Genomic DNA, 20,804 nt, shown 5'->3' on the forward strand with positions numbered 1-20,804 from the left:
TCAAAACCGTCCAAAGTCTGTGCTTCTGACTCCCAATGTTTGCCTGCTATCTATCTTTACATGCTTAAATTCTTTGGGCTACTCAGACACTAGTTAGGCAAATCCAGGAAGGAGAGGGTGGTTCCACTCCAAAACACAAACAGGTGAGAATGAAATGAATCTCTTCATTATGTATTTTTAAGTAAGCCATCTCTGAAATTTCAGTGAAACTATCACAATATTATGGCGTGTGACGCGTGCGTACACTTGTTCTGCTGTGTCGTCCAGATTTATAAATATAGCAAGAAAGATAATCATCTTGGGAAATTATTCAATGAGAAAATATTGTAGCAAAGTAAAAGGAACACCGCCTTCTTCATATAATACTACAGTCCTTCATTCAGTCACTCAAATAGAAGAATATGGTTAATTCATTGTTTCATGGCGGGAATGTGTCTGGCATCAGTTTATCCACTTAGCAGTCAGATGACTCAAGCACATTCTTGCACATTTGTTATCTAAGCAGCGTCCGTTTTTTAAGCTGTCACACAGAAATCATGAGACTTCTATCTGAAAATGTCACCCTCCAAACATAAATGGAACATTCAGCATGTTCCACTCTGACTTGACCTTTCATGCAAAGCTATGGAGCATCGTACTGGATAAAACACCCAGAGGAAGGGCAGATGTCACAAAAATAGTGAGGAGCACCTCGCTCTCTAGCTCTCTCTCTCTCTCGTTCTCTCTCTCTCTCTCGCTCTCTCTCTCTCTCTCTCTCTCTCTCTCTCTCTCTCTCTCTCTCTCTCTCTCTCTCTCGCTCTCGCTCTCTCGCTCTCGCCACTTTTAGTCAGATTTGACAGTAAATGGGCCGGAACAGCAAAACACGATCACCTTAGGCTATAAGATTTTAAACAACTCAATATGTTCTCCTTTGTTTTAATCTGGTCAGGTTTAATTTAACTCTGTGTTTTGAAGTTGTAGTTTGCAGTAGTGTGAAGTCTTTGTGCTGAGATATTTTTCCATTTTGGAATTTACAGTTTTGGATTCAGAATTTAGATCATTGTTTTGAAATTACACACATAAGAAAGACAAGACACAACACATAAAACCTGTTATTTTTTACATATAAAGAAGAAGAAGAAGAATGTAGTTTTAATAATAGAATGGTTTAATTCATTAAGCAAATATACATTATACATTGATAAGACTTTAATCATCTTATAACTCGAATCATAACAGCAGCTCCACATTGTACAAAGTAAATGGAACTATTAAAGAATAAATCATAAACAAATTCATATTGATATTTCAAAATGTAGTCAATAAGCATTTGCAGACACATAAAATAAAATAAAACAAACACACACCATAAATAAAAAAGTATGAATTATCTATCGGGAAAATGCAAATATTCATTGACAATGATAACAGGAACAGACCCTGACTAGGCTACTAGTTACACAATTAATATATATTTTACGAAAAATATATTTAGATGGAATTTTTATTTGGTTCTAGCGAAAAACGTAATGCTTAAAATTAATATTTTTATGGAAATGATAAAAGCTGTATTTCTGAGCGGGCATCGCTGCAGACAGCCTGCCTGCAACCAGAAGGGTCCTTTTCCACGGGGCTAAGCTGGATGAGCATCAGCAGCTAACATGCCGACTGTCGGAGTGAACAGAGATCTTCTCTTCAGAGCTTTGGGAAGAACTTACAGTAAGTCTTATCTACTTTATTTTATAATGTTGACTCTCTGTCCATTCCTCATTTTCACTCTTGAAGACAGAGAACATCACAGGAGTGGTTTAACTGAGTGCCTCGGTGTTAGCATGTTAGCAGCTAACCAGCTCTGATTCCAATTCAAACTTTTTTGAATGAAAATGTCACTTAGGTGCTGCCACACTTGATAGAAAATGCTTCTTCTAAGAATAATTTATGTCTGCTTGTGGTGAGAAATAGATGGAGTCCTGACATGTGTTGGATGTCAGGGTGGTTGCATCATTTCCTCTGGCTGCTGTCATTTAAACGTCAGTGACAGTAGAATAGATCATCACAGTTCAGAATATCTTCACACATAACCTGCAAATAGATCGAAAGACGAACACTATATATTTTATTGCTATTCGTTCACAGAAGATTTGGTGGCTATAGCAGCCTCCAAACGTCTATTTTAAGCTTGTAGATGCAACTCTGACACTCTTACACTGTGATGCATGCACAGTGTCACATTTAAACTTTTAAAAATGTTGTGGGTTTTAGGTCAAAACTCACTGATGGACACTTTATTTTACAGTCATGCCTTTGTGTTGTTGGACTTAAACATTTCCTCACTGTGTTGCTGAAATATGCAAAAGGTTCCCATTGAAATTATGTTTTGTTGCCCTGGCTTGCTCAAAGGTTTTGGATGGCTTTAGATTTTATGCCTCCAGACTCGGATCATCTCTGAACAATCTTAGTCATGTGATGCTGGTTGTCTTCCAGAGCACAAATTTGTGCATTCGATATCCCATCTCTGTTCACACGCTCGAGTATCACAAAACTAATGGTTAAGGGATTTAACTTGTAGAAACAGACTAGGGATCTAATTTTTGCTGGTTCGATTCCCAGAACCAACGGGTTGCCACTGTTGGCCTCGGAAGCACCGCCCATCGTCTCCCCTGCTCCCTGAGCGCCGTAATGACAGCTCACCGCTCCTACTCTTAGAATAGGTTGGGGTTAATAGAGTGTTTCTACTCTATTCTTTAGCATCACTTCAATTGGTTTTAGTTTTAGATTGCAGGTGAAACTGTGTTGTTTTTTTTGTTTGTTTTTTTAACAAACTGAGCATTTAAATCAATATCCTGGTAATACCAAATGACTTGGTTTGCTTTTATTCATGAGGTTATTTTAGGTTTTATTCCTTCAATTTAGAATACTTGGTAACATATTTGTTTTTATTTGTTTTAGCTGATGAGGAGTTCGATGAGCTGTGCTTCGAGTTCGGGCTGGAGCTGGATGAAATTGTAAGTACATTGTAAGTGACATTCATCAGTGTTTCCTCTTGAATCGTTTAGTCTCATTTGGTCCACGTGTCAATAAATACAACACAATAGTTGTCCAGTCAGTGAATCTTCTTTTAGAGCTTCTGCCACACATGCAGAAACCTCTCGTCTGTGTCTCTGTGGTAGACATCGGAGAAGGAGATCATCAGCAGGGAGCAGGGCAACACCAAGGCTGCGGGGGCTTCCGATGTCATCCTGTACAAGATCGACGTGCCTGCTAACCGCTACGACCTGCTGTGTCTGGAGGGGCTGGTCCGCGGACTGCAGGTCTTCAAGAATAAGTGAGTCATGTTGGAAGACGAGCTGATATGCAATGAAGTCTTGTTAAAACGAAAGCAAAGACTCAACCGGTCTGTTTTGATTTTGTGCTACGATAAGTAAATGGGACAGGTCAGAAAGATGCTTTTACTTTAGTGCTATCCTTTCTTTTCTGGTTTAACCCTCTGATGACTAGACTACTGCAGAATACAGTAATGGCAAGGCAAATCTATTTCTATAGCACCATTCAGACACAAGGTAATTCACAGTGCTTTTCAAGGAAATAAAGGGAATACATGAAAGTAAGACTATTTAGTGATTAACATTATAAAATACATTCACACAAGGTGATTAAGAACGGGTTAAAAAGGAGACTAAATAGTTGAGGATTTATTATGATTAAGTTAAATACAATTTCTTGTTTATTGGAAAACCTGTGCAAATAATCCTGTTTGAAGGAAGTGAGTGTGTCAGTCCTCAGGTGTTCAGGAAGTTTCATGTTCTACAAGTAAATCAGAGATGTATTTAGGCCCGAGACCATTCAAAGCTTTATAGAACACAAGTAAGATATTGAAGTCCTTTGACACACAGGCAGCCAGTGCAGAGATTGAAGCTGGGTGTAATGTGATCCGCCATCTTTGTGTCGGTGACAACTCATGAGCTGCAGTTGTCTGACAGATTCCTGACTGTAAACACACCGTTACTATAATCTAGCCTACAAGAAAAGAATGCATGAACAAGTAACTTCAAACAAATTAAACTTACACGTTTGGAAGCACCAGGTCAGAGTCCGGACCTGATTCGAACAGAGATGCTGTGGCGTGAGCTCGGGAGAGCAATTCAAAGCAGATATCCTAATAATCTGAGCCCAGGCAGCTTTATGAGGAGGAAAAGTAAAAATCCTGATCGGCTGCTACTGGAGGAACTTGTTCAGTTTATTGCTGCCAAAGGAGGCAGAAGCAGCTGTTAAATCCAAGTTTTAATTCCTTTTTCCAGACACACACTGAATGTTTTATGAAGATTAAACATGTATTAGGTTTAGTCTTTGCTGTGGCTAAGATCACATTTTCTGATGAATTCATGCAAAAACTAAGAAATTTAAAATCATTCAGGACCTTTTTCTTCTGACAGTTTGCAGTGATACGTTGTAAAAGTCCTTCCCCATTACTTCTTGCATGAGTATTATAAAATACTTGGTGCTGACTTGCTTCAGCATTGTCACAGATTTATTTCTTTTTCAGACTCGAGGCGCCTCGCTACAGACGCGTTCGCCCGGCGAGCGGGGAGCCCCAGAAGCTGGTCATCACGAAGGAGGTGAGTGCGAACCTTGAAGTCCGTCACTGTGAAGAAGCAGCTCGTGGCCAGCAGCCGTCTTGAGTGGGTTCTGTTTTTTTTTTTTTTTTTAAATTGCAGACGGCCGCAGTGCGACCACACGCTGTGGCCGCAGTGCTGAGAAACATCACTTTCACTCAGGAGCGCTACGACAGTTTCATCGAGCTGCAGGAGAAGCTCCACCAGAACATCTGCAGGTCAGAGCACAGAAAAGACACAACGATCAGACAAGTTGTTGTCTTACTTCCTGCCCAGTGACACGTTTCGCGTAGTTATTTTAGACGGTGCCGCTCAGTTACGTGACTTTTAATACCAACCTCAGTGGTTTCAAGATATTCCCAACACATATTAACAATTTATTAAAAAATGGAACGAAAAGAAAAAATCTTACATATTGCTCTCAACAGATTAACGTTCCGTTTCCAAAACAAAGTTTTAAAAGGAAAATGGAAAACCTTTGGGTGCTGGGCGCCACTGAAAACACAACTATTTGTAAATGTCTTCCAAGGTGAAGTTTTTAACTATAATAATGAATACATAGTTTTAACACGTGATCTAATATGGCCACAGGTGTCTGTGCATATCCATCCAACTCCCACTTAACTCACATTAGTACAAAATGTTTCTGTTGTTTCTTAAACTTTATGATTTATGTTTTTTTCCAACTTTATAAATGATCACAGCAAAGCTGCGTGCTGGTATCATTAAACAGAATAATGTACAGATTACAACGGATGACTCAGTCTAACATGCACAATTCCTGGAAGACTTTGTTGGGTGGATCCAACTGCAGCATTTGTTTTTTTTTTTTTTTTTCACCTGCTACCATAATCATCCTCAGAAGGTTTGTGTCTCTTTCACACAGACCTTCAGGGCGTTTTCCAAGGTGCATTGAGACAATCGAAAACTCCAGTGCTTTACAGGGGGTTTCTGATGATTTTCCGCCTCCTTCCAGAATAGTTTTAAAAATGTGGGCAAGACCAAAATATATGAACGCAGCCTGCATAAATAAATGTTTAAGACTTATTGAAGTGAGGATTTCTTACAGTCGTTCAAAGATGTGGTCCTTTACACGCGTTAACGGTCTGAATGTCATTCAGTTTGGTTTGAATCGTCTTTGCAGGAAGAGGAGCCTGGTGGCCATCGGCACCCACGACCTGGACACCATCTCTGGTCCTTTCACCTACACAGCCAAGCCGCCCGGAGACATCTGCTTCAAGCCGCTGAACCAGACCAAAGAGTACACGGCCACGCAGCTCATGACCCTCTACAAGGTGACTCATTGTTGGTGTGACCAGCTGATTGTGTCCTTGGGTACATTTGTATTTACGGAGTGTTGTTTCTCATGGCCTCCTGCAGTCAGACAGCCACTTGAAGCATTATCTCCACATCATTGAAGACAAACCAGCGTACCCCGTCATCTACGACAGCAACGGGGTCGTCCTGTCCATGCCTCCGATCATCAATGGTGAGAACTGCACTCCTTTGTTTTCCCCTTCTTTTCAAATATTGCAGATATTTTGTTTTTATTTCATCAAGTGTTCATATGAGGAAGACTAAACTTAAGATAAAACACGGTGATAGGAAATCTCTTCTAAACATTCATGCTTCCACATCCTCTTCCTCTTTCAAAAACAAAATTTTCTGATTCAAGTTAAAATCCCTCAAGCTTTTCTAATCTTCAACCTGCTGCTCTTGAGCCGCATCTAAATTAATGCTGTCTTTTTTATATTTTATTTACATACCAGACTTATTTTCAGAAAGAATGGCTAAAAATGGCTTAATATTGTATTTCTGTGTGTTTCAGGGGACCACTCAAAAATCACCCTGAAGACAAAGAACGTGTTCATCGAGTGCACGGCCACAGACGTGACCAAGGTACAAGTCAGTTTAGAAAGAAAACGGGAATCCTGTGTAATCTGTGATGAATCAGAGCTGACTCTCTGCCTTGTTCCCTCCAGGCAAAGATTGTGTTGGACATGATGGTTACCATGTTCTGCGAGTACTGCTCACAGCCTTTCACGTACGTAATCACGTAATGTTTGACGGTGCCTTCAGTTTGCACAGTGGCAGTAACACCGATTCAATTAATCCAGGGGTGTCAAACACATTTCAGTTCTTGTTCCACATTTTATCTTGAGTGGGCCGGACCAGTAAAATTGTCCCATGATAACCTTTGAATTAAAACTTAAAAGTCTTTCTTTCTTGCGGTGCAGAGTAAAAGTTTTGAATGAGTCTGTTTATTGCAAAATGTTTTCCAATTAGTACCAAAAATAACTACAATCTCAACATAAAGCCAATTTTAACGATAATTTCTAGTACGAAATAAAGTGAAATGTCTTTAAAAAAACATGTATTTGCTTCTTGGTTTGGCGGGCCAGAATAGGACCCGTTTTAGACCAGATTTAGTCCTCAGGCCTGTTTGACACCCCTGAACAAAGCAATTTAGAGTGGGGAAAAGCTCAGATATGCTCTTTTGTTGCTCCTGTTTATTGTCGGAATAACTCATTTAGTGTAAAAAAACAACCACACACTTTGTATTTGGCTAATGTTTCTTTATTACTACATTTGTTTTACACTGATGTTCTAGAATTGAATAAAGTTCAGACATTAGTGTCACAGTGAATGTGATTTTATTCCTCTCCTTGTGTTTCAGGGTGGAGGAGGCCGAAGTTGTGTACCCAGACGGAAAGACCTGCTTATATCCGGTACTCATTCCACTGCATCTTCTCCTTCATCTTTACTTTCAATTCAATTCAACTTTATTTGTGAAGCGCTAAATCACATCAACAAACATCTCAAAGCGCTCTTACAATGATAGAGTACAACAGAACCCAACTAAACCCAACTTTAATGTATCTTAGTCCCTGTTTACACAACATTTCAGGTGAAAACACATTGTTTTTACGTAATCATTTCAGAAACGTCTCGCATTGACACAGCAACATTTTATACATGATGTCCCATTTCCACAGAAACGGCAGAAAATTCATGCAAGGCCGCCATTGCTGTTATCATCCATCTACTCATGCATGTGCAGTAAAACCTTTAATGACAACCATGGTGCATGGAGCACAGTAGCAGCGCTTCTAAGACATTGCTGAAATTTGAGTGTTTTCAAAAAGTTGCACTTCCTCCCGTTTCCATGGAGACAGACTCGGAACGTTTCACCTTGGGAGCAGTTTGCACAAAGTTGTGTTTTCAGTGGCTCCGAGCACCGTTGTCGTGTAAACGGACACTCGAAATGCAGCAAAAGTTTTCTGTTCTCACTTGAAACTGTTTCTTCCTTGCTGCTGCAGGAGCTGGCCTACAGGAAGGAGAAGCTCTCCAGCGACTTCATCAACCGAAAAGTCGGAATCAAGTAAGACCAAAAATTATGGCTGCACATGGTTTTAGTGTGGCGACAGATACTAGAGTGTGTTTAGAAGTGTTGACAGTTAGAAAGGCCTGGCAACATTTCACGTATGCTGGCACACATTCAGAGCCGTCGCTCGGTTACTGAGTGGAGTTTTTCCAGTGAAATGGAGCAGTTTTCTGAAGAGAATATCTCCTGCTTGTGGTCAACGTGTCCCTTTTTCTGCTGAATCATTTCATCATGAAGGGAATAAATGATTAAAACTACTTCAAAATGGATGAAACACGTCAATTAAAAGTATTTTAAACCAGACCTGTTGACTCTCGCACATTGAAAATGAAAGTTGATCTAACAACTCAAAGAGGTGATATACGTACTGCATTTTCTGCACTATAACTCACATCTCAGTACGATTTTGTTTTGTCCTTCATAGTTTATCATTTTTATTTAAATTTCTGCTGTGTAGATTTATCTTTTTATAGACATTTTGCTTGCTCTGTCAGTCATATACAGCAGTAAAGGAAGATTTTCTGTGGTACTGTAGCAGCTTTCTGTCATCATATAGTGACATCTACTCGTCACCGATGGTATGTCCCTCTGTATTTTGATATAGTAGTTTTATTTAGGGCGACAACAAAATAGATATCCCCCATATCTTTACGAGATTACTCGGAAATTACTAGCCACTGGGGTAGGTTTTAATCCAAGTACTGTATTACTCTGACAACAAGTAGCCTACTTTTTACTTTTACCTGATTAATATTGTGCTACAGTAACAATGCTTTTACTTGAGTACATTTTTTAAGGACTTCTGCTTATTTCAATTAAATTCTTTTGATAAAAGCTTTAATTATTTTACTGTCTCAAGACATTTAAAGCTCATTTCAGTATATCTGCATCATACAATATCTGAGTTGTAATTAATAATGTCTTCGTTTTGTTTTTTTTATCAATTTTGAACATATATCTTGCAGTGGACAATGTCTTTGTCTTCCTGAGACATTTTAAGGTCTCTATAAAAGGTTTAGAATCAATTGAACGTCGTCTGTATTAGTTTTCAGTTTGGGTGTCCTCTCCTGTCTCACAGCGTCGGCTCTTTCTGCTCCTCCTGGGCATGAGAACGAATGAAAATAAATCGACTGACGTCATTTTGTTTCTTCCCTCTCGACAGCGAGTCGACAGAGAAAATCGCTCAGCTGCTCACCAGGATGTGCCTGCTCTCCCAGGCCACCGGGGCGGGCGACGAGATCGAGGTGGAGATCCCGCCCACGCGCTCCGACATCATCCACGCCTGCGACATCATGGAGGACGCTGCCATCGCCTACGGTTTCAACAACATCACCCGGACCACGCCACGCACCTACACCGTAGCCAACCAGGTACTGCTTCTCCTCTGTGTCCGTTAGGTTGTAGGATCCCGGTCAGAGCAGGGTTCTCATGAAATGTTCTTCGTGTGTTCAGTTTCCTCTAAACAAGCTGACTGAGCTCCTGAGGCAGGACCTGGCTGCTGCGGGATTCACTGAGGCGCTCAACTTTGCCCTGGTGAGACAAAATCAACACAAAAATGACATAAATCGTTTGGATTTCACTCTCAAGATATTTTTATTAATTTTTTTCCTGTTCCTGTAGTGTTCTCAAGAAGATATAGCAGACAAGCTTGGGAAGAAGATCACAGAGACCCGGGCGGCACATATTTCCAACCCCAAGACGGCAGAATTCCAGGTGACATAAAAGAGACGCAGAAATTTCAGCACCTAATTCGTCCATCCATCCATCTTCTATAAAAGCTTCATCCAGTTCAGAGTCAAAGGGTCAGAGTATCTCATTTAGATATTAGACATACTATGTAAAATATATAATTATTGATTTATATTATGCTCTTTCGTTTCTATTATTACATTGTAATTTATATAATAATACAGGACTCACCATCAGAAAGACTTAGTGGGAGCACTGAGCTTGTTTCCCATCTGGTGCTGATAGGAGACAGTGAAACTCAAAGCGTCTTCCTTATGTCCATTCGACTCCGCAAGGAACTGCGTCTCAACGTCCACTTCTATGCCACAAATTCAAAGAGCTTCTTTGTGTTGGCAATTAAATCAAATCTCTCAGTGCAGACACATTTCATGAAGTGGCAGCCCACAATAACTGTTTCTTGTCTTTTGTGTTCATGTTTTTTTTTTTTTAAGGGTTTGTCTTTTAAGGCAGAACGTTTGGTCTCAATATGACGAAGCAGTTATGAGGATTTCTTGGCTTCGACAGTCACCACATATTACGCAGTGGACTTGGAGCGTGTGACTCACCTGTTGAAGCAATATTTTAAGTAGTAGTCTTGGTATTTTCTTTTAAATGTAGATACAAGTGGGCTATGACCCCTGAAGTAAAATGTGTTTGACACTCCTGATTGATAATGACAGACCTGTTTAACTACTGTGGTGATGAGCGCACGTCTCCCATTATTCATGTTTCCTCCGCATGAGGGCGCTCTCTTTCTCCATAATAAGTTGAGGCCATGCTTCCAACTGCTGTTGCTGCGTGTTCCCACCAGGTGGCGCGCACGACCCTGCTGCCAGGCCTGCTGAAGACCATCGCTGCCAACAGGAAAATGCCCCTTCCCCTCAAACTGTTTGAGGTCTCTGATGTTGTGCTGAAGGATGAAACCAAAGGTGAAAAACTTGTTTATTTGACATTAATAATACCAGATTTCACTAAGAAATTCACTGAATCACGATGTAGATGATTGTCATTATTGTTTCCTACCACATTCAGCTAAAATGTCAGTGTAATTCCTAGTTATAAATGTCCATCCTGCATTGGAGGATTGACAGATGATTGATGGGAAGATGATAAGTATCCATGGCGTATCGGCCACTCAGTGGTCTCTACTCCCCTCATGCTCTCTCCTCCTTCCTCCCACCACACAGATGTCGGAGCGCGGAACAGCCGGCGTTTCTGTGCCGTCTACTACAACAAGAGTCCGGGCTTCGAGGTGATCCACGGGCTGCTGGACCGAACGATGCAGCTGCTGGATGTGAAGCTGGCCCGTGGAGAGGGCTACCACATCCAAGCTGCAGACGGTGAGGGGAGGGGAGGGGAGGGGAGGGGGGCACCCACACACAGCTCTGTTACAACTCATGGTAAATATCCCAAGGCTGAATCCATAGAGGGAGGAGAAAATCCCAGCAGCAGATTTGATCCCATTCTATGGAGAGCATGTTTATGTCCAAGCTGGCGATCAGAGGAATCTGGGCCATGCGAGGGTAAAAAGCAGGTTTTGTCCAGATTATGTAAATCCAGGCTGTGACGAGCAGTAACCGCGTTGTTGTTTGGAATCAGGGAGTAATGTAGAAAAGTACAGTTTCCATGGCGGTGTAAGAATCTCCAAACCGCGGACATCGCTCTTCTTTCGTTTAACTTCGGGTGACATTGCTAACCCGTGACATCACGTAATATTTACAGCGTGTTTCTGTGTAAACGCGAAACTTTTCTGAAACTAAAACCGAGCCATGAGTAAATTCAGCTTATTTTAATATAGAACTAGTAAACAGTTTCATGTTAGTTTGGTTTGTTCACTCTGTGATGCTCAAACTAATCGGTTCAGTCTGTAGTTTTTTGGACGTAAAATAAAAACGATGTACATCCCTTTTGGTTCTGTTATCAATGAATCTAAATCTCCTAAGACCAAAGTACAACATTTAAAAAAAAAAAGAAAAGAAAATATAGTCAGTATAACATGTCCCAGTACATCTATAACCAGATTAAGAGAAATAAAGCAGTGGTGTCCGTACACTTTGCTTCCTTTCTTCCTTTGCGTCTGCTGCTGTTCATACGTCATTCCCTTCTCTGCTTTTGAAAAACAAAATACAGAAAACAGACACAAGATAAATAAATCATGTATTTAAGTCAGAACCACCATAAGAAAAGGCTTTTTTATAGAGTTGCGATTTTGTTTAGTTTGGTTATTAAAAGATGATTTATAGATTCCAAGATGGATGATACAATGAACCTAATGTAGAAAATCTAGTGTGACGGGTTTCTCCTGTTCTCAGATGTCAGTCTTTATTAGTTACAGGTGCTTTTCTTGTCCACTGTAAGTTCCCCAAAAAGTATCTCCTTTTTAACACGACCATTCTACATGTGGATATTGGCAGCAAATGTCCCACATTTTTGTGATTAAATTAAACGGCTCTGCATCACAAATTTGAGCATTTTGACTTGTTTACAAACTTATCACTTCTTGTTGCATCCTGAGTGAAGAGTTCCAGACGTTTCTGTTCTGATTGTCAGAGAACATCAGTGGGAAAGCTACTTTATCTGGACAACCGCTCCCTTCTCTTTAAATGTTGTCCTGCTCTACATCCAAATGCAGCAGTTATAGCAACGTAGAATAAATCAGTGTAACACCACTATTTGTCCTTTTTGAAACCATATAGCTTTGACGTGACGCGTACCTGTAGTCACCAAAAAATCAAAAGCTTTCTCTCAGCATTAGAATTTCATCTGCTCTGGACCAAGAAGTCTGCTTGTGAGTGCCATTCAGTCAAAGCGTGTGACATGAACTGAATGAGTTGCATCAGCCTTCCTCGTCTGGTAAGACCCGTTGACCTTAATGCAGAGGAGCTTTAAACTGCTGCTTCGTTGAATCGTTTGCAGACTGGTTTCGTGAGGTGGTGGTGACAAGTGATTGGCTCGATGATACGTGCAATGAAGTCGTACATTGGCAGGTCGTGGAATGTTCGTCTTTCTGGTGCAGGAGTTTGGTTCCTGCGAGATTAGTAATTAGAGTTCGACTTGTGCGTGTGTAGTCTTTCACAGGCGAATCGCTTTGCATTTCTGGCTCCTACTCTTCTCCATAGAGACCCGGTTTGGACTCGTCAGTCTTTTCCTTTTGGCCAGCCTCGTTCCCACAACGCTCAATTTTCTCTAGTTGGCTTTCATGCTCCAAGGTCACACCGTGGGATGTCTAACCGTACCTCTGAGGGGCCGTTCAGATTGCTAATCAATGAGCTTGAGTATCGGTGAATGGGAGATAAGAGGAGGAGGAGGTGCAGGAGGCAGATGGGGAGATGAAGAATAGATGAGATAAGACTTGAGAGTGCAGATAAAGAAGTGGTGGTGAGGGGAAGCTGTGTCAGGGAGAGCGACGGATAGAGCTATTAGAGGAAGATGAAACATGGGAGGGAGGCTGTGTGAGAGGACTGGGGTATGAGAGAGTGCATGAGAGTCACAGCACCAGAGTGAGACAGGCTGGCACACAGTAGCCACCCTCAGGAGTGTGGGTGGGGGGGGGGGAACTCAGACCTGCCATCTGACCGGCAAACACACTAAACAGAGCTGAGATGCACATCCTCGCACAGTGGACTCTAGTGCACATCACCCTGGACACACACACACTTGGGCCATGCACACCATGCACCATTAGCTCAACCCCCCCCATATGTCAGCGTGTCCTTAACCCCATTACAAGGTTGTGACCGCAGTCTTAAGAGCCCACCTGATGCAGACGCACCTCCTTGAGAACGGCATTCATCAGCAGAGCTCACAGCTGCTCCTGGGGAATACAGGCAGGACCCGGTTTCCGCCACTCAGCGGGGGGGGAATGAAATGTTGAGTCGGGGGATTTGAAGTGCAGGAGAAGGAACACTTAAGGAACAGATGCACACGTTTTGCTTAACAACTGTGTCCAATCCAAGGTCTTGACCCATTTGTTAGCAGAGACGTCGCTATCAGGTGAAGGCTTTTTCTTTTCCCTTTTTGACGTGACAATGAAAGTGACACCCAAACAATAGTTTGCTGTTTCACAAGGAAGTAAAATGTTAGATCACATCCACATTTTCAGTCTACTTCCATTCTGAGCTTCTACCTTGTATTGTATAGCTCTTTCTGAAACTTCAGCTTCATTCAAATCTCAGTCATTCATGAGAATTATCAAAATGCACAAGCACATTTTTTTTTCTTTCATTTATTAATTTAATTTAACGGGAGCATTCGTGCTATTTTACCGGCACACAAATTCAGGGTCGTTTTCAGAAATCGACATAAATGAGAACATCTGAAAATCACTTGAATACATCATTAGTTCAGTCATGCCACCTTTATGACTGGATTAGTTGAATAAGTACATTCTTTCTGGAGAGTTCAATACCGTGGCATCACTGCAACTGTCATTGGTAAGCCGTACTGTCATTAAAACACATTATACTTCCTGTACTACCAATAAAAGCTGCTGAAGACGCACCTTTTTTAAGGCTGATATCATAAATCCATCATCAATCAATCCATCCATCTTTTAGACTACTTTATCCAACTTATGGTCACGGGGCATCCTTGCAGGGTACTCCTAAGAACATCAGTCCATCACAGAGCAAACAGACAGAAAATCGTTCACATTTATAGGAGATATTAGTCACAAATTAGCCAGGAAATGAGGAAACCAGAGCACCTGCAGAAATCTCTGGCACGACCCAAAATCCGGGACTCAAACCAGTGATTTTCTCCCAGTGAGCTGCAACTCTTAACCACTGCAACCTCTTGTAGCCCTCCTCCATGAAGTGTGACTGTTATTCATGTTTTATGAATATCCATTTAAGAAATATAATTCTCAATTGTTTTCTGCAGTAAGAAGACGTTTCCTTTCGCTCAGATATGTTGTTGGTTTTGGAATCGTCTGCTTGAACTGTGAAATATCTACCTGCTTGTTATGACTTCAGTTAAGGGTCATAACCTTTAAATCTCGTATAAATTTTTTTCTAACTAAAGTCACAAATGATTGTTTAAATCGGGCTTCCTCAAGAGTTTTTGAATGAGAGCTGTTTCAAATATGCCAAGTCATAAACAATGCATGAATGAATAATTAGACTTTCAAATCACGTTGTTTGCTCTGACCACCTTTTCACAAACACGTCTGGTGGTCTTCCAGGTGTTCACCACTCATTTAAACTGTGTAGATTAGGACTGTCAAAACCCTAAAACTCATTGTTGGAAGTCAGTGCTAGTAATGATAATTTCCTGGTGTGAAACGGCTGCATGGACGATGATGAATCTGCTTCAATCAGTTTAGTTACAGCTTCATTAAGAACGTGTGTGAAGTCCAGTGAAAGTAGTAATAGACCCGGTGGTAAAGCCGGCGCGCTGCGCTCCACCATGCATCGATCGACGTCTCCCCTTGTGCTGAGAGCTCTGCTGAAAGTTGGAAGCAGAGTGGGCGGAAAGTGGCCTGGCTCAAGTGTAGGATTTTCATTGACTGATTGGTTATTTAAGATGTGCCGGAGCTATTTATATAGTTGCCATGGCATCCCCCGCTTATGGTACAAGTGGATGACGTGTGAACCGACGCAGGCACTTCACTTTTCCACCAATTTAATATACTCAACAGGCGCAGAACAGGCAACTGTGAGAAATTCTAGAATTTCCCTGCTTTAGAAGCCTCTTAGCACACACACACACACACACACACACACACACACACGCACACACACACACACACACACACACACACTAGGCTGTACAGCACTGTTAGGCCCACTTCTCAATGCAATGCATTCTTTTTGCCTTTACACACAGTTGTAATATTTACCTCTGAACCCTTCGATATTTGTAAAACACAAGATAAGAGATGCCACAAATGAGTCCGACCCCACAAAGACGGTAAAAGAAGCCACACACTCGTACTGTGAAGTACAGGGCAACATGGATGTTTGCAGGCCTTCATCCATAGTGATGAGTGAACATCTGAAGCAGTGGGCTCTGGAACCTATTAGCACGGCGGCGTGGGAAGAAGCAGTGCACCATGGGAGAGTGCCATGTCCGTGTGAACGTGTGGGGCTGTTGTCATGGCAACCCCTGTATCTTGTCATCTTCTGACAAGTCCGTCTTTCTGTTGGTTCACATGTGTGTTGTTGTTGTTTTTTTTGAGCAAGTGAGCGAACGATTTGACAGGAGCAGTTGTGGAGCGACGTGGCCTTTAGTCCAGACTCCTGCCACACACCCAAAGAGAGAGCGGGAGAAATTAGTGGAAAATTCAGTTGATGATCTTTGACACTGAACCATATGGAGTGTTGGGTTGATTAATATTAAACAATCAGAATCCAGTTTGTCACCGTCCATTAAAGATATACCCTTTTCCCACTTTTCAGCTTTGGTTGTTCCTCTGTGACGGTGAACAAGTATAGATCCGCTCGGAATAGCCGAGGTAGAAGGTAATTGCTGATAATGAACGTGGGTGAACAAATGATCATCAGGGAGGAAGCGAGGTAACGCGGGATCGCCCACACCGCCAACAATTGACTCATGATCTCTCTGATGTGAAAGAATTGCAGAGAAACACCGTCAGCGCTTCAGTAAAACACACACACACCTCCACCGGCGGGCTTTGAGCAGCAAACGAGCGCCATCCAGAAAGCGGCGAGATCACACCGATGGTGTGTTTAGATAGTAACACAGTGGTCAGGAGGAGTTTGCCAGCACACTTTGAAGGCTGTGAACAGTCTTGTGGAGGTGATAATTGTTTAGAAAAAAGGGAGCTGCACTCACAAGAAGTGAAGTGGCTCGACAGTCTGAGATGCAGCACAACAAGGAGGCGCTGCCAGTGCGACGCGTGAGCTGCCAACTACTGTATGTGTGGTCAAGAGCGACTATAAACACGCCCAGTGAGGTTTTGACACAGTTGGACCAGCCGACATATGATCTTTGAAATTAGCAGATTTTATGGCTTGACAAAATGTGCAATAATTGATGACTTCTGCTTCTTTTTCCAACATAAATTTAACTTTCATAACTGACCGTTTGTTCTTGCCACTGTGCAAAAGTATTAACAAACTGATGTTCGGAATGTGTGACATGCTTGTGGATCTTGTCTGTGATTAGACATGAGTGATGGGACTGGATGTCTTCCTGGGGTTCAAGTGCTCGGAAGACAAAAAGCTGTTTCTCTGATTCAGGGAAAAAAAGAAAATTCTATACATCATAAACAGTCAAGGATTTATGGTGATGAGACATACTTGTGCTCCATCCTGTCAGCTGCTATAGGGTGGGAGTAAAAGTGTTCAAATAAAGGTACATTTTAAAAGAAAAATGCACATAAAATACAGTTTTATAGGTATTCTTTCATTTAAACTCGTTGGTGATGCATGTGCAAAGGTAAGTACATCCCATAAAGTCGTCGCTCCGTTTTCTACATCGAGGCTAGTGACTGTCCCGGCCCACGCAGGAAGAAAGGCAGTGTACTCTCTGTTTCCAGCTTCCTGGAGAGCTGCTGCTGTCAGATGGAATCACACAAACTCGCCTGCGATTTACAGCAAAACATAAAGCTGACAGGCTGACAGTCCTTGCATTGTGGGAGGAAGTCCAAACAGCAGACGAAGACCTTCTCATGCATATAGAGAACATGCAAACTCATCACAGATCAACCTGCAGATTCTCACCATCTTCACCTGAGGCCACATACTCGCATACAGACGCCGTGTAAAATTAGAACCAGAGATTTTAATGTCCTGATGCTGACTGTTGACCCAGGTGAGGCGTTCAGAAGAAATGTTGTAGATGTCAGCCTTTCAAAGGTTCTCCCAACGTTCTGAGAAGAACCCCAATTCTTGCATCGATGCAAAAATGTCCACGTCACCATGCATCGTAGAAACGATTAGATTCAACACCGCTAACGTTTCTGTTTAATTTCTAAGATAAACGTAGTCCACGGGCTCAAATGTATAGCTTCAATAGTCTTGTGCTCTGGGTCCAGGATTGTAGAAATCATCTCCGCATCTGACGGCGCAATGGGCACAGTGCATGTGATATAAGGGGCGTGGCCTCAACAGACCTGCAGGAAGCTTTTGTCCTATGAGGAAAGGCATAGATAATCAACTGCCCTTGCATGAAATCTGGTTGTTTTAGGCAGGATAATGCTAAAATATAGTTTCCCCAACTATATTTAAATTCCCCTATGGAGAGCCAAATTTCAATTTATTGAATTTCTGGTTAATTCCCATTTATCCCCATGGAAAGTTTCCCATTTTAAAAAAAGAAAAAAAAAAGGTTTTGCAGCCCTGGATGCAAGTCTGTTTGTGTGAAAGACTTCTGACACATACAACATGTACGACCTGCCATTTACAAACCTGTCTGGATCACAAATCTTTATTATACTGTATGAAGTTTAGTATCATGAAGGCCAATACTTCCCAATGTGAATGTTTTGGTTCGTGTCCATCCATGAAGTTGATGACGAGCAAATTATTTCCCATCAACACTTTCTATTTATAATCATTTGATTGAACTGTAATAACAGACACTCTGTAGTTTTCCAACCTTACAATCCAGCACAGTTGTGACGGGGCATTCAGGTTGGTTGTAAATGATTAGAACCTGGTGGGTCCGGCTTGACGCCGACATTCACGCTCTGCTGCTCTCTATCGCAGTGTTGAGCTGTCACCGTGCCAAATCCAAAGAGCTCTGCGGGTTTTTGTCTGAAATACGATTTTAAATGATCTCTCAATTAGTTTGAGTTAAAAAAAAATCCACTGAAAGTGAAGTTGAGTTCTGATAGCTGTCTATTGGTCAAGAACCGACAGGCCCAGCAAATGAATCCAAACAGCGATTTGCCTGATGGCAGAGAGGTTAGAAATGTCTCCATATGAAGAGCAGGAACCCCCGTCTCTGCAGAAAGGGTGAATGAAGCAACTTTAAAAAAAATTTAACCGCTGCTACTGCGTATGCGCACTACAACCGTAGTAAAATGTGTTTTCACTTGTAATCAGGCCCTTGGTGTTGGTGTTCTTAATTATTAATATCATTACTGATTCTTGGATGAACATGAAACCAGACTGTCTTCTCCCCAACTAAGAACCTGTTTCCCTTTTGTTTCTCAGATTCCACCTTTTTCCCCGGACGATGTGCCGAGATCTTCGTTCGTGGAAAGAGTGTTGGGCGACTGGGAGTCCTCCACCCAGACGTCATCAACCGCTTCGAGTTGACCATGCCCTGTTCCGCCCTGGAGATGGACATCGAGCCTTTCCTGTGATTTCACATTCCTTAATCTAAACCAATACGTGCATTTTCTATTCTCCCCATTAAAAAAAACAAACATTTGGAACATAATATGGGGATTTAATTTTCTTTTCTATTTGGTGCATGACAAAAGACTTTAGGACAATCTATGCAGCATCACATGGAACTATTGATTTTTCTACACGTGGGTAGTAACAAGGTTGTTTTTACCAAAGTCAGAAGAATTAAAAGTTAAGATTCCCATTGTGTTTGTGACATGGATTGTGTGTGTCTGTGTGTGTGTGGGCTTGTGCTTGTGCTTGCATGCCTGGTCTTAATTTAGACTTCTTGTGCCTTGGGGTTAGTGCATGGTAATTAAACTCAGTGACTCATTACCTGTTGCTTTGTTGCCTTGGTTCTTCCAGTGGCCACACTGCTGAAGCCCTCCTCACACACGACGTCCCCATGCAAGAAGTCATCAAGCACAAGTTCCCCACGCGGGACGGATCCGTGCAGACGCCGCTCCCTCGCCCGACTTCCACTAAAACCGTGTTCGGAGACGTGAGCACACAAGCGGGTCTGAAAGCTCTCGATGATTTTCTGGCCGACAAAAGCTACTTGGAGGGCTTTGTGGCGTCGCTGGCGGACGTCGCCATGTTTGACGCCATCCCGACCCCGCCCTCGCCGACCCTCTGCCACCTCAGCCGCTGGTACAGTCACATTCAGTCCTTTGGGGCAGAAAGAGGAAATCTCCCATCATCCAAGAGCCAGTTTGTCCTCCCGGCTGCCCCGCTCGCCTCGGCAAGCGACGACGACGACGACGATGACATTGACCTCTTTGGCTCGGATGAAGAGACGGAGAGCGCGGAGGCGGCTAAAATCAAAGAGCAGCGCCTTGCCGAGTACACGGCCAAGAAGGCCAAGAAGCCGGCTCTCGTTGCCAAGTCCTCCATCCTACTGGACGTCAAGCCCTGGGACGACGAGACGGACATGGCCAAGCTGGAGGAGTGCGTGCGCAGCGTCGGCATGGACGGGCTCTTGTGGGGGCAGTCCAAGCTGGTTCCGGTGGGCTACGGAATCAAGAAGCTCCAGATAGGATGCGTGGTGGAGGACGACAAGGTGGGCACAGATCTGCTGGAGGAAGCCATCACCGCCTTCGAGGATTATGTTCAATCTGTTGATGTGGCTGCCTTCAATAAGATCTGAATCATCCAGATGGGGGATTAATTGGCTGAATGGTACCAGCTGACGTTCTGTGGTCTTGGCGCCGGATCACTGATGTATGGAACACTATGTTCAGTAGCTATTTCATGATCTGTGTGGTAGAACACAAACTCAGGTGCTTTATGTAAAAAAAAAAAAAAAAAAGACTCGTCATTCTTTTGATACCAGTACAAAAGATTGTCTCCTTTAGAAGTCGAATAAAGCCATTCTAACGTTTCTCTCGGGGTCTGTGGTTCAGTTCTGTGGAATTATCGACAATTCAAAGGCAAATCATTGCAGCCGGTGGACTCCCGTAAGAAGACGAGCCGCGCAGATAAGCCGTCTCATAAATGAGGTCTGACAGGTGTTTCGGCATTCCTTCAAAGTCTACTGTCGCGAAGCGGCGTTAACCGTTTCATTCCCACACTGAGTAGCTGAGCCAACATGGTGCAATAGATGGCTTAACCCCCCAATCCCCCCAATCCCCCCCCACCCCCCACCCCGCCGACTGATCGGGCTTTAAGCACAGAGACGGGCACTGCTGCAGTGAAGCCGCCGAGCTTTCCGTTAAACTGGTTTTCACCCCCCCAGGCTGGTACGAGCTTGTCTGGTGGATGAAATATGGAACACTTAACAAAATAACGCTCCCGCCTTTA

The 20,804-nt window shown here is 42.6% G+C and overlaps 1 protein-coding gene across 1 annotated transcript; it reads left to right on the forward strand.

Annotated features, from left to right (window-relative positions):
- The first annotated feature begins 1,598 nt into the window (after positions 1-1,598).
- farsb (phenylalanyl-tRNA synthetase subunit beta) lies at positions 1,599-20,394 on the forward strand. Its single transcript, XM_080458942.1, has 18 exons — positions 1,599-1,698; positions 2,929-2,984; positions 3,150-3,304; positions 4,523-4,595; positions 4,695-4,810; positions 5,737-5,887; positions 5,973-6,081; positions 6,421-6,491; positions 6,575-6,636; positions 7,270-7,321; positions 7,913-7,974; positions 9,140-9,347; positions 9,430-9,510; positions 9,598-9,690; positions 10,517-10,634; positions 10,893-11,045; positions 18,828-18,975; positions 19,371-20,394. The coding sequence occupies exons 1-18, from the start codon at positions 1,641-1,643 to the stop codon at positions 20,149-20,151; spliced, it is 2,547 nt and encodes an 848-aa protein (XP_080315068.1). The 5' UTR covers positions 1,599-1,640; the 3' UTR covers positions 20,152-20,394.
- Positions 20,395-20,804: the final 410 nt, after the last annotated feature.

The sequence above is a fragment of the Lipophrys pholis genome (genome assembly GCF_963383615.2).
Source record: "Lipophrys pholis genome assembly, chromosome: 3".
In the NCBI taxonomy this organism is placed as follows: Eukaryota; Metazoa; Chordata; class Actinopteri; order Blenniiformes; family Blenniidae; genus Lipophrys; species Lipophrys pholis.

What these genes read in the sequence shown, in the direction of transcription:
- farsb (XM_080458942.1), top strand. Translation starts at nt 1,641, where the DNA reads ATGCCGACTGTCGGAGTGAACAGAGATCTTCTCTTCAGAGCTTTGGGA. An exon ending in AGCTGGTCATCACGAAGGAG is followed by an intron (nt 4,596 to 4,694) that starts GTGAGTGCGAAC and finishes TTTAAATTGCAG; the next exon opens with ACGGCCGCAGTGCGACCACA. An exon ending in AGCTCATGACCCTCTACAAG is followed by an intron (nt 5,888 to 5,972) that starts GTGACTCATTGT and finishes GGCCTCCTGCAG; the next exon opens with TCAGACAGCCACTTGAAGCA.